Below are 13,020 nucleotides of genomic sequence, written 5' to 3' on the forward strand. Positions count from 1 at the left end.
GTCACAAAATGAAAATTCTGAAAGGAGAATATACTGGCATTTGCATTGTTATAGACAGTTTTTCAACAAGTTTCCTTAATATCTGATTGGTTAATTTTGGGATTCATTACAGAATATATGTTACGTATTGGACCTTTAATATTGGTTGATGAGTATTGATGCATGCATATATAATCGTCATCATCATGTATTTAATTGATGATTGTTGATTGCATTTCATATCATGTATCTGATCTGAACCTGCAAAGTAACTAAAATTATCAAAAGTAAAACTTGTAAGGTAAAAAGTGCAATATTCGCCTGTAAAATCTAGTGTAGTACATGTTATAGTTGCAGAAAATGGAAATACTCAAGTTCAAGTACAAGTAGGCTACCTCAAACTTGTACTTAAGTAGGCTAGTACTTTCCAACACTGGTAGCCCATGTATATTTGAATATTACAGTCTAATCTAATTAAAACTACAATTTAGTTGAAATAAAGTTGCAGTACACTTAACATAAAACAGTATCATTATACAAATTCTGCGGCGATTGTTGTTGTTATTATATGTTTTAACGGTTGTGTCAGTTTGTTTACTTTCTCATGAGGCTTATGAAACCAGCCTGAAATGGATTACCCATGATGCCTTGCTCTGGCTATAAATTCCCCCTTCATTGTGCCGTGACCCGCAGTCGTGTGCTGCTGCGAAGCGATGCGTAGGAGTGACTGCGAGCTCTCCCACAAACATTCACACTAGCTACACCTATCGCAACAAGGACTTGCGTTAATTTACGGATGGTGACATTTTCTATCGAGTTTTTATCTAATAGTAATTGTTTTAGTTGTCAAAAAGGAATCGAAAGACCCGTATTTCCTCGAAGCTATCATGCTGAACACAGAGGAAAGGTAGGAGAATGCTAATATTCTTCGGTTGGTGGTTAAACTTGTGTAGAGTTGTGCTTGTTAAAATAGTTTGAATTTGCTTTAGTTAGCTCGCAAAATAGCGAGAAAACGACAGCGAAAGAAGGACAGGACGCTCTGACAGGTGTGGTTTAACTGTTTTTTGAGTTACGCTAACTAGTGTGTAGCAGGCGGGGCTTTAAACAGACATGACATAAACACGCGCTGCTTAATGTTTGCAGATTGGCATTACGGTGAATAACAATGTATTTATTTATCTGCGTAGAACGTGACAGTGTTGGACGCTGCGGCTGATTTTAGGAATGTTCCAGAGAGATGCACTAAATACAATTTGAGTAAACACAACAGCAATACAGCATCCACGAACATGACTGTGCAAAGTTGAGGGGAAATGAATTAATTATTACTGGTGGATGTGCAAGGCCATGAAAGGTCTCCAGACCTCACTTATACCCCATAAAATATATATAAATCCCCACTAAAACGCATTTTTGTAAATCTCAAATTTATTAGCCTTATTTTTGTTAGCTTTTCTTCAGTGAAGCTGACAGTCGTTTTCACTGTTCAAAGACTATAAGACATGGGGCTGCAACCAAAAAGTAGTTTCACTATTATCTGTTCATCATTTTAATACCCTACTTGATTTAATCGTTTTATCCGTAAAATGGCCCAAAAATATTACATTTTATTGTTTACAACTATGTCAAACCGAGACAGGTTGCAGGTACTTGGATTCAAGAAACTAGTAAAAGCAAATGTTACACAGCTTTGCTTGATAAATAACGTCAATGATGAATCTTACTTCAACACTAAAGAGACTGCTAAGCTTACTGGAGAGATTCCACTCCCACTGACAATAGTGTGGTAATGATTTCTCGATCAATGCATTTGTTGATAGTCAAAAAAAATCAATCAACAACAAAGTCATTGATTAATCAAAAAATGTCAAACATTTGCTGAACCCAACTTTTTAATTGCTAGGATTGACTGTTTTTAATCATTGGAAATTAAATATCTTGAGTTCTGGCCTGTGAGTTGAAGTGAAGAAACAGCTTTTTTTCACTATTTAGAAAAGTTTAGGTTTCTGATATTTCATAAACATACTTTTTGTATATTTATGATAAGGATCCCTGGTTATCAAATAGTTGCAACCAAGATACGTACTAAGTGGGACATTTTTCCGGTAAAATAAAAAATGGTAAATGGGATAGGCTTTTCTACCATTGTACAAGTGTACTAAAGGTAGTGGCATACCTTCATGTTTCAAAAATAAAATGATGCTGTTGTTGTACTGGTGTCTCCACTATAGTTGTATAGGGATTTGTTGTCACAGTGAGAAGTGATAATAAGGTAGACCTAATATTTTAGCCCACTGTATGTGTGTTTTCTCTTTACAAAAACAAAGTTAGAATGTTTTTTTCCTCCTCTGGGTTCATCTGACACGGAAGAAGTTCATTGATGCTGTGAGCCGATACCATATTAGCTCTGTTACTGTTATGGCCATGTCAGCTGAAGGCATCATCTGGCCTACATCAGCCTGGTTATATAACCTCTCCCCTCTACTCTGGTTCATCAAGCATCAATGGATTCTGTTTTTGTGTGTGTATGAGAGGTATTCAGGGTTGCATTCGGTAAGAAACCGCTGGATTATCAAATCTGTCAAACCCATGTGTGACTAAGTGCCCCTTTAAGCGAATGGCAGACTGCTTTTTTTAGTAGTTGCTGTGGTTTCTGGAAAATTCTGGATCAGAGTGCTGTTGAACTTTCTGTAACATAACCCAAACATTCATTGTGCCATCCAGTTTCAATCAAATTTATCTGAAATACAGAATGGCAGACAGACGTTTGATGCACAAATGCCACAGATAGTTTTGTGCCAGACACACCCAACCAATTGTTCCTCTGGAGACTTGGCTTGGAGACTTGGCTTGTCAGGTGAATAGGTCAATGCTGTTTTCTGTCAAAGCAAAGGTTTTCGCAGCAGACGAGGTGATCGACCTGCAGGCTTAAATGCTGCGTTAATAAGATGGTCAATTACGGCGCTGCTTTGCTCAGTTCTCATTTAGTGTCATACTGTTATTTGTCGTTGCCACAGGTTTACCAAACTGTGCCTCTACTGACAGCCTGTGCTGAATCACACCGATGCACATGTTGGATTTAATACATACTACTTACTACATTCAGCCTGACATTTTGGGTGAGGAAAATGTCTGTGTAAAGAATGTTTTTAAAATGGTAATGTACTCCATATTAATGCTGCCTTTTCGTTGCATTCTTAATTGAAGGGACTTCTATTTATTTAGTTTAATTATAGTTATATGAGGATATAACTATTCTAGTCTCCCAAAGTGGCAATCCTTCTCTTTGTTTTCTGACTTCACTGTCAGACATGCTCACTTTTGATATTTACTTCAAGACTTTGCTTTTTTGAATAGCCTGCTTTATGCTGGTCAGGTTTTTTTTGGCAAGTTTGGATGTGTTGGTTGCCCTCCGTGTGTGTGACCGTGCACAGCCAAAGTTTGGGTCCAGGGGTCAGTGCAACGTGTTTTGACAGGGATACATCCATCCACACTCAGAGCATGCGTGCCTTTCCTGTTTCTGTCTCGACATCTTTTCCGACACGCTGCCCTGCCAAACTTCCAGGGGTCAGAAGAGGTCTGAGGACTCTCTTGTTTACTTTCCTGTATAAAGCATTGTGTTGTTTATGTCTCCAACCTAAACCAGTTTTAAGCCTGACAAGCTTGTTTGTGTTGACAATCTGGGTTAAAGTGCATCTTTTTTCCATTACAAAGCTGGTAATTATAGTGTTAGAAGTGTGGTTTGTGTGTTTCAGCGTTCTTGGAGGACCTGCCAGAGCACTTCCTGTTTTGGTTGAGTTGTGTGTTTCTTGGCTGTTGGTTAAAACTCTGCCTCAGCAGTCGGCCGACTCGGGCTGTTCATCCCCCTCAAACAATTCACCTGAATCAGTTCTCAAAACAACTCAGAGCTCAGGAAGAGCACACTGGCAGTGAATGCATTCACCCTTAAAAAATAAAATGTTCTTCTTGCATACACACGCGTGTCGCCACCCTTCCTAGCAGAATCCGACAAGGGCATCTTTGAGTCTCACTGCAACACACAGGCGATTAAATCCTCACCAGCATATTGATACAGTCCAGAGTTGTTAGTGTGTTGGACCTTCACAGAGGGGTGCACAAAGTCCATTTCAAGACGACCTTCTTTAAAAGCATAACCTATATTCTGTTTTTAGGGTGACCTATTGGGGACTTAAGGCTGCAGTTCTACAGCTGGAGAGGCGACATGGGGGGTGGGGGAGGGCTAGTGTGGCTGAAATGTCAGAAGTGTTGCCTTTCAAAACAAGGTGGCGTTACCACCAAGGACAGGCTCTTCTGTCCGTTTCTGGGAAGGGATGATGAAAAAAGAGAAGCCGGTCTTGACATCTTGGCAAGAGGGTTAATCTCTTCCTCCATCTGCGTCCTACCTGTCATCCCTGATGCAGTCTGTATCACTTTCTTTTTTGTGGAGTAAATGAGAATTTTTGGAGATTCTTATAGTTTTTTTTTTTTTTAATTTTTATGATTAACAATTTATATTTAAACACAATTTGCATTACTATAACCAACCCAGACAAAATACAAGATAAGATGACACAGTAACCACAATATTCAAAACCATACAACAACATAAAAATAGATTCCACTTATTTAACTAACTGTAAAAACATAAGAAAAACTACAAGAGATGCATGAAAGGTTGCGGGCACAACACACTTCAGTACCCAGCAGGTATAACCTAAGAATCTGTACACATGTTCATTTGGTTTCTAGTTTGTCATTTTGTTACTCAAGTTCTACACCACACTCAATTATAACGCATTTGTGCTACATCTAATCTACGACATTTCAGATGGAAATATTTGCTTCACATGCTTTTTACTCCACCTTATGTATCTAAAAACTATAGTTACTGGTTACTTTACAGTTCAACATTTCACACACACAATTTATTTTTATCTCAAATCTGATGCTCTGTTACGGATTAAGCCAGTGGTTTCCAATCATTGTCACATCTTGGTTTTTAACCTTGCATAGTTAAGAACCGAGAAGTGCAGTGTCTGCTGCAAAGTGAACTGGCCGGGCATAATGAGCTTTGTTTTCCATTGCGTCTCTCTTGGGTTGTAGTTAGGCAGATCAAGCTGTCCGGGTTACCTGTCTAGTGTTCAGGGAACAAACCGATGCATGTATCTGATGTTTTACTGTGGCACATAACTCTGCCATTTCAATATTCGCATCAGGTCTAGTTGGTGCAGTTTCAGACTAAAGATTGTCTATCGTTTCAGGTTTCGTGAAAGGGGACAAAACTGAGGCAAGTTGGGGAAGATAAATTTGACAACATCTTTAGCCCTCATGTCCAGGCCCATCTGGCAGTGTTGTCCGGCTCCCATTATGTCTGGTTTGAGATGTATGACTGTAACTCAAAACGCCGGAGATGTGTGTTCCCAAAAGCATTGCAAGCTATTTGCAGAGGTGGTTACAGATCATGTGCTTTTTTTAATGGTACATGCCTTCCTTCACACACACAACCCGTCAGGAACTCTTTTCCAGTCATAAATCATAGGCTTTCATTTTAAACTGTCAATGAATTAAAACTTGCTAGAGTTGGCCCATATCCTTTTGTTGGAATTGTGATCACAGGGTTGGAGAAATATGTGAAACTCTATACACAACCAACGGGACCTGACTTACTACGCCACGGGATTCTCATGTTTAATGCCACCAAATACAAGTCGGTGTGATACTACTTCTGATTAGAAACTTGTCTGGCAGATCTTCTGTCTGAGGCAAACATTACAATGTTTCACATCAGAATAAAGTCAAATTGGAGGACTCCAAGTTATCATAGACTGTAAAATGAGTGGACGTAGCATCCTTTGACGTCCTCCATTGGTTTATGGACTGCCGTTTTGAAGCCTTTAGTTTGGCGATACGGACATCACCGTCTTGGTATTTTGCAACCGGATGTGAGATTTTTTGACCAGAGGGTGGAGCTGGGGAGAATTTACGCGGCGTTGCCAGTGAGGTTTGTGGTTGTAGTGGCTTATCGGTAAAGGCAGAAGGCCGTTCATCTGCGTACGGCAGTTCAGAAAATCTTAACGCTTTTCCTTAAGCTAGCCAGCTAACACTAGCGCTAGCTACCTAGCTTGGTTGGCAGATGCTGAACAAGACATTTTTAGGAGACCAAATGTTCCAATTAACTTTGAAGAGAAAACACACAGTAATAGGGTCAAAGTTTAAAATTAAAACATGGACAACACCAAAAAACAAGTTCACAGCTATTTTAGCAGTGCCATGATTACGTATTGCTAAGCCTCTGTCATGATTGACACGTTGGTATTTAGCCACGCCCCTTAAGCATCCCCTTCTTTATCGGTTATTTAAAAAATAAATGGGACCATAATTTACAAAACAGCAATATTAAAGAGCACTTGAAAGTAGCGATTGGAGCCATGAACTCGTTATGAAAATGTTTATTGAGGTAATAAATCAAGTGAGAAGTAAGGTTATTTTCCCCATAGACTTCTATAGAAACTGCTTGAAACTGATTTCTTTTAACAACCATTGGAGTTGCCCCCTGATGGAAATTGGATAAAGTGCAGGTTTAAGGCACTGCAGCATTGGCTTCACTTTTTAGGCCCGGAAGCTTCATCCATTATTTTAAAGTCTTTAGTTAGACTAGATGTGTGAACCAGCAGTTGGAAAACCTGCAAACAGCATTGTGGTAAATCCCTCTGGCTATCCTATTCTGCAGAGGTGGGGCGTGGTACCACAGGTGCTTTTATACTTACGTATTACAGGGACATGCTTAATGAAGTTTAAATGGGGTTGTGTGAGTGAGGTAACAAGCTGAGAGGTTTACTTCAGTAATAGAGCAGGATTAGTCATGCTGCTAACACTAAGGATTAGAGATGCCCTCTGGACTTTTCTGGTAAACATACAAAAGAGGTCTAACAAACCGATGCAGTGTAGAATGCATTTCCTTCCTCATTACACATTTGCAGAAAATACTTTTTCAAACTTTTAACTGTGTTGTGCATAGTTTATATTCATTCATTTTTACGTTCCCTTGTCTTCTTCGTTCCCTTCTTTGTTGGTGCTCTGCTTGTTGGTGTGTTAAACTGCCAACTCTGTGTAATTTACTTTTTAAGCAAACTTTTGAATATAGATAGCAGTTAAGTGGTCTGTATTTGCCTCCCGGTATCGTTCTAAAGCTGGCATAAATTGCAAGCCGAAGATTGGAAAGACTGTGTGTTCAGAAGGAGTTTAACGGAACAGTTTTGTCAGTGATGTCACTACTGTCATCATTGCAAACAGCAATACTAAGAAGTGCTGAGTTTGAAGATGACAGGGATGATTATTGGAAGTGTGCAGGGACGCGGCACAAAGGCCCTGTAAAAAGGCATTCTCTGTGGGCCCCTCACCACAGCTATTCATTCTAGTATTTAAAAAAAAAAAAAGGATATTTAAAAAAAAAAAAAAAAATTAGAGGAGGTACAGGACAAAAGTTGAAATTCTAACCGTTTTTCAATCTTTCTCCTTTCAGTTCCTGGTTATCGGGGTCTCGGCTGCCCAGCTCCATCCCTCTGTCTCCGGGGCCTCTGTGGTGCTCCTGATGCCCCTCACCCACAACTGAAGATCCCGGGTGGGCGAGGGACTGTCAGGGATCACTCTCTCGGCGTGCTACTACACAAGGTGACTGTCCTAAATTTCACACAACTACACAGAGAGCTTTGAAGCTTCCTACTGACATCAGAAACCTAAAACCACACAACATCTGAACCCATAATGCAAAGTGCTGCTTTCCCACAGTGGGAAAGTGCAGGGTTTAAAAATTAACACCAGCCAAATGCATATTTTACCAGCATATGGCTGGTGCTAATTTTTAGATTAGTAGATTTGCTTTACTCACCAGCCCCAAAACAATGGGGATGTAACATTCACTAGCCATTTGGCTTGTGGACAAATGAAGTTAATTTTGAACCCTGTGCATGCATCTGACTGAGTTGCAGTGACGTCTTGGTTGGTGAGGTAACAAGCAAATACAGGGCCAATTATTGTCACACTTAACTTTTGTCATAAAGAGCATAAAGTCTGCCTTAATTTGTCATTAAAAGAGTTAATCGATTGGGTCATACTCAAATATTCAAATCTATGTTTCGTCTATAAAATTATTCACGGTTTATTATCCCCTCCTCTCCACCAATTTGTCAACATGCTTACATCTGATCAGAGCAGAACCAGAGGTGCAGCACGGGGAGATTGGGTCATTCCATTCAGGAAAAGGGTATTTGGCCAAACTGGGTTTTCTGTTCGCGCTGCTAATGAGTGGAACCTCACCCCCATAACCATCAGAAAAATAAACACATATAGTACATTCAAGACCCAGTTAAAAAATGTCTTATTGACAATCAGAGCTGTCAATATTGCCTTAACTGTAAGACCTGCTCTCGCTGCCCCCTGCTGGCTTCATGCCTTGTGTGTGTACTAGAGTGCGGATCGGGCCGTATTTTTCTGTCTGAGCCCGGCCCGCGTCCGACAGAGCAGTAACCGAACCCGACCCGAGCCCGACAGGCAATTAAGTATTTATGTCCGAGCCCGACCGGAGCCCGACACAGTTAAAATCGCATTTGTTTCTCATACTAATGACACATGTACGTTGTTTGTGTGAAAAGCCGCTTTTATTAAGCAAGTGTAGGAAGGCATTGGAATGTCAACAGATGAGGCATCAATGCACAGGGGCAACAAGCGCCATTACCTACTAATAAGCTGTTTTAAATTCAAAATGTTCAATGCTTATTGCGCTGATGTGACCGAGCCCGAACCCGAACCCGAGCATCCTTTCTAAAGATCTGTTCGAACCCGGCCCGGCCCGTCGGATCCCGTCGGGCTCGGGTCGGGTATCCATCCTCTAGTGTGTACGTGTGTTTTATGTCTTTGTTGGATGCTTGTCTGATTGTTGGTCAGCTATGATCCTAGTGTATATTTAACTCAACTTTTCTTATTTAACTTTAATAGTAGTACTTTTTAACCAATGTATTGTAATTATTATGTTGATATGTAAATATATAATTTTACTTTTTAGGGTGATTTGTTATGATCTCTCTAGGGACTGATGATGAAAAACTGACTTTTGGCAAACTCTGGCATATTGACAGAAATGTCCATTAATATGCACTGTCCCTGTATTAAATAAATTATTATTTATTTATCTTTTTAATGTTGAGTGCCTCATCTGTAAGGGACCACTCTAACTCAGTACACTAAACACAGGAACGCCTCACTAATGAATGGTACTCTGAGTTTTCTTGTTGGGCTCAAAGTGTATAGTAATGAGTTTATTCACAGAGATGACATCAGAGGGTAGACTAGTACAGATTTTTTAAGAGAAGCAATGTATTGCATAAACATCTATCTATATTTATATATTTATATATATATATATATATATATATATATACACACACACACCCTGGGGATTAGAGAATTAGGATCAGACAGATCAGTCACAAATGTCATTAACGTCATCTGTCCTCAGCGAGCAAAAAAACACCCTTTCAAATTTGGTGCCAAACAGCTCTTGCATACATTTATATAGTTTTTTTATGACTTGTGCATGGAAGTCATGTAATGAATTCTAAATTTTATTCTTTAATATTTACAAACATTTGCATGACAGTTGCGTCTGATACTTCTTCCAGAGTGACAAAGACAACATCACAACCACTGATTTGCAGAATATTCGCAAACAATCTAGTGGAAGGGATAAATGCTGCAGGGATAGATAATGTACCAAACCAACCAAGTACACATTCATTTTCTGCTTATGGCACAGAACTCATGCTAACCTGTCATTACAAATCAAGTGAGACACATTATCTGAAGACTAGAATAGCTCATTAAATTAATAAAGACAGAAGTGTTATGACCAAACCTGGGTTACAGGAGAAGACTTGTCTAGTGCTGCTTAGCGCTGCGACCAGAAACGCTTCCTCCTCGACTCATTTTACTTCAGAGCTGCTCTCAGAAGCAGGAAGGCTATCTTCACACACCCTTTCATTTTGTTCTCTGATTTTTAAAGTTTAAAGAGCCCAGTGGTGTTGTGGGTAACAATGGGATACTATCGCTGATTAAGATGTAAACTCTCAACGATTCTTCACCTGCTATCGCTGCCAAGTTGGATAATAACAATTAAGACTACATTAACTAAATTATGTTTTCTGATAATATAGAAGGGTAAAACATATTGTCTACTATAGGTTGGGTCTTTAAAGGTCCTTTTTGTTTGTAGACCTTTCAGCCAAACCTGTCTCCTGTTTGAAAAAGAATACTGAAACGGTAAACGTTTTTTGTCTTCTGTCCTCCCTGTCATAATCCAGGATGAGAAGTTAACGGTGACACAGGCAACTCCAGCGAGTGGAAACCCCTCTTTTCTCCACTTCCGCTATCAGCTGAATGAGCGCCGCTCTGCCTTCTGGGATACGGTTCTATCAGGAGACAGCCTCTTCCTGGAGATCCCTGCTGGGCCGCTAGTAGACGGGAGCAAAGAAGGGTAAGGATGTACTAACACCCCCTTTGATCTTGTTGAGTGCAAGGTATGTTTTACAGAAATCAATCAACCAACCAACTTTTGTTCAGATCAATTGTTTCACTACAGCATAAGAAATAAATGGTTAAACTAAAAAGAACCTTAGTGGAAGTCTGCACACCATATGGGTCTAAACTGTACAGGAGAGGCTGTAGTCAAGTTTTAAGGCTATCACTCTGTGTCAAATTAAAATAGAGGCTAATACGTTTGTGTTTACATTGCCTGACAGAGTGTAAATTGTAATTTCCCCACTGGGGATCAATAAAACAGTATAAATTACTCCTGTGTAAATTATTTGTGTTTGGCTTTAATCAATACCAGACCAGAGTAACCTTGCCTGCAGCGGCCGGCGTTGCAGTCAGTCTCTGCAATATTATGTAAAGTTGCAGCACTTATATAAACAGGGGGAAAAAAAACCACTTTGTGGGCGGCCTCGCCACTCCCCTCTTTTCACCGACTGACTCTGTCTCCCTCCCTCTCTCTGTTCATGTCGTCCTCAGGCTGACTGCTCTGCTGGAGTTTGCAGAAGAGAAGCTCAAAGTTAACTATGTGTTCCTGTGGTTCCATAAAGGCAGAGAGGATCGATGTAAGAGCTTGTATTATTTTCTAAAGGGTTTGTTATAAATTTACTGTGACAGGAAGAAGCTGCGTGCGTGCGTCTTCATGTGTTTTCATTCAGTTGAACACTCTTCTTGTTTCCTCGCCAGTGTCCATCATCAAGACGTTCCACTACATGGGCTTTGAGATTGTGAAGCCAGGCCACCCCATGATACCGGCCCGGCCCGATCTGGCCTTTATGGTTTACTCTTTGGACAACAGCAGCTCAGACGAGGAGTGACTGCCACACCGTCTCCTGACACCTCCCTCTCCCACCCTTGCCTCCTCCCTGCCTCCGTAGAAACGCACCTTCTGCCCGTTTTCTTCCGCAAACAATCGAACCGGCCTTGGCTCTTGCTCTGACATAAACCACGAAGGTGTCACCTATTTTTTTTCATACACTTGTGATTTAAAGGGGGTTGTTTGGGAGTGGTATGATGTCCATGTGAGGCAGACACCCCGCCTTCCCCCTTTCCCTGAGGATATTTGCAGATTGGATAAACAGGGAGAGGCATACTTTGAACTAAGCCATCACATGCATCTTTGGATTTAGGCTTTTCTTTTCCTGCTTAGCTGTTTTTCTCTTGGCCACGTTATTTGTTTGTGCTGCCGACAGGACAAACCCCAGTTTGACACCCAAGGGAAGGTGACATTTTACATTAAAACGCTGCAAATATCTCCTGACAGCATCAACATTTTTTATAAAAAAAGAGACTTTGGATTGTTTTTGTGTGCTGTATATTGTGCAAGATGTGTTTGGTTGAGAAAAGAGGAAATTATGGGTTTGGTATGGTCAATAAAATGTATTTTTGCATTATAATATGGATGGGTGAAAGCCTGATCTGTTACATTTAACATTAAAGCAGATGTAAGCATTTCTTTACACTTCTTCCTGATACAAGGCATCATTCCAGCACATGTCAATCACTCTGGGGTTGTTCTAGAGTGTTTTTTTGTTTTGTTAGCTCTCATTCGCCTAAAAATCACTCTAGCCACAGATGTGGAAATACCCAGTTTGACCCTTTACACTGTCTCTCCAGACGTGTCAAAGCTAAGAAGCAGCCTGTATGTTGAATGTCACAAACGGGTGGCTGCCAGCTGGCTGAGGAAGACACCTTCTCGCCTCCGCCTCTGTGCAATAGGTCAGTCTGAGTCATTTATTGACGAGTTATAGAGAGGGACGGCCTCACTGTTTTCCCTCTGCTCGTTACAGAGAAACAAACGGGTAAGTTTTTTTTTTTTTTTTTTTCTTCTTTAAAGATCATAAGATGAATAATTGTTAGTGGGAGATGGTCAGGTTTAAAAAGAAACTTCACTTACTGTTACCTTGCATTAAAATGCATACACAATGTCTGACTCTAGGTAAGCTTTAGCCCCAGTTTGTGCCCCATGTATTCTCATAACAAACCCTCTCATTTTGTCTTTTAAATATATAACCTGTTGCAAAAGCCCAACACTAATTGTGTTATCTGAAGGTGCTTCCAGGATCTTCAAATGCTCTTAGAACCATTTGGATTAATAAGTTTCCAATTCAGATAGCTGGAAATAACATGTCCTTGCTTGCTCTGTACAAGAAACATGTTATTTGGTATGAAAATACAAAACAATACAATTTAAGATGAATGTAGGGGCAAACTGGGGCTAGTCAAGCTCCATTCAGTCCCGAGTCTTCAGCAGTACTACCCCCGCCCCATTTGAAAGCTCGACTGAAACGAGGCTTTTTGTGCCTAAAGAGGAGAGTGCAATGTTAATATTTTTTACTCAAGTCTTATTGAGATTTGTTCATTTTCCGTATTTCAACCCATGCAGATTCAAACCTGGATGAGGAAAAGTGCTCATTGTAGAGGTACAACAGGAGCACTTTGGGTGATTACCATATA

The 13,020-nt window shown here is 40.3% G+C and overlaps 1 protein-coding gene across 1 annotated transcript in view; it reads left to right on the forward strand.

Annotated features, from left to right (window-relative positions):
• Positions 1-662: 662 nt before the first annotated feature.
• oaz2a (ornithine decarboxylase antizyme 2a) overlaps positions 663-13,020 on the forward strand; it is a 12,439-nt gene continuing 81 nt past the window's right edge. The window contains 6 exon segments of the mRNA XM_032523996.1: positions 663-886; positions 7,502-7,568; positions 7,570-7,650; positions 10,335-10,507; positions 11,044-11,129; positions 11,251-13,020. The exon segment at positions 11,251-13,020 is cut by the window's right edge and continues 81 nt beyond it. Of these exon segments, the coding sequence (XP_032379887.1) occupies positions 867-886; positions 7,502-7,568; positions 7,570-7,650; positions 10,335-10,507; positions 11,044-11,129; positions 11,251-11,381 (558 nt within the window). The 5' untranslated portion in view covers positions 663-866 and the 3' untranslated portion in view covers positions 11,382-13,020.

Source organism: Etheostoma spectabile, chromosome 8, assembly GCF_008692095.1.
Source record: "Etheostoma spectabile isolate EspeVRDwgs_2016 chromosome 8, UIUC_Espe_1.0, whole genome shotgun sequence".
NCBI classification, from domain to species: Eukaryota; Metazoa; Chordata; class Actinopteri; order Perciformes; family Percidae; genus Etheostoma; species Etheostoma spectabile.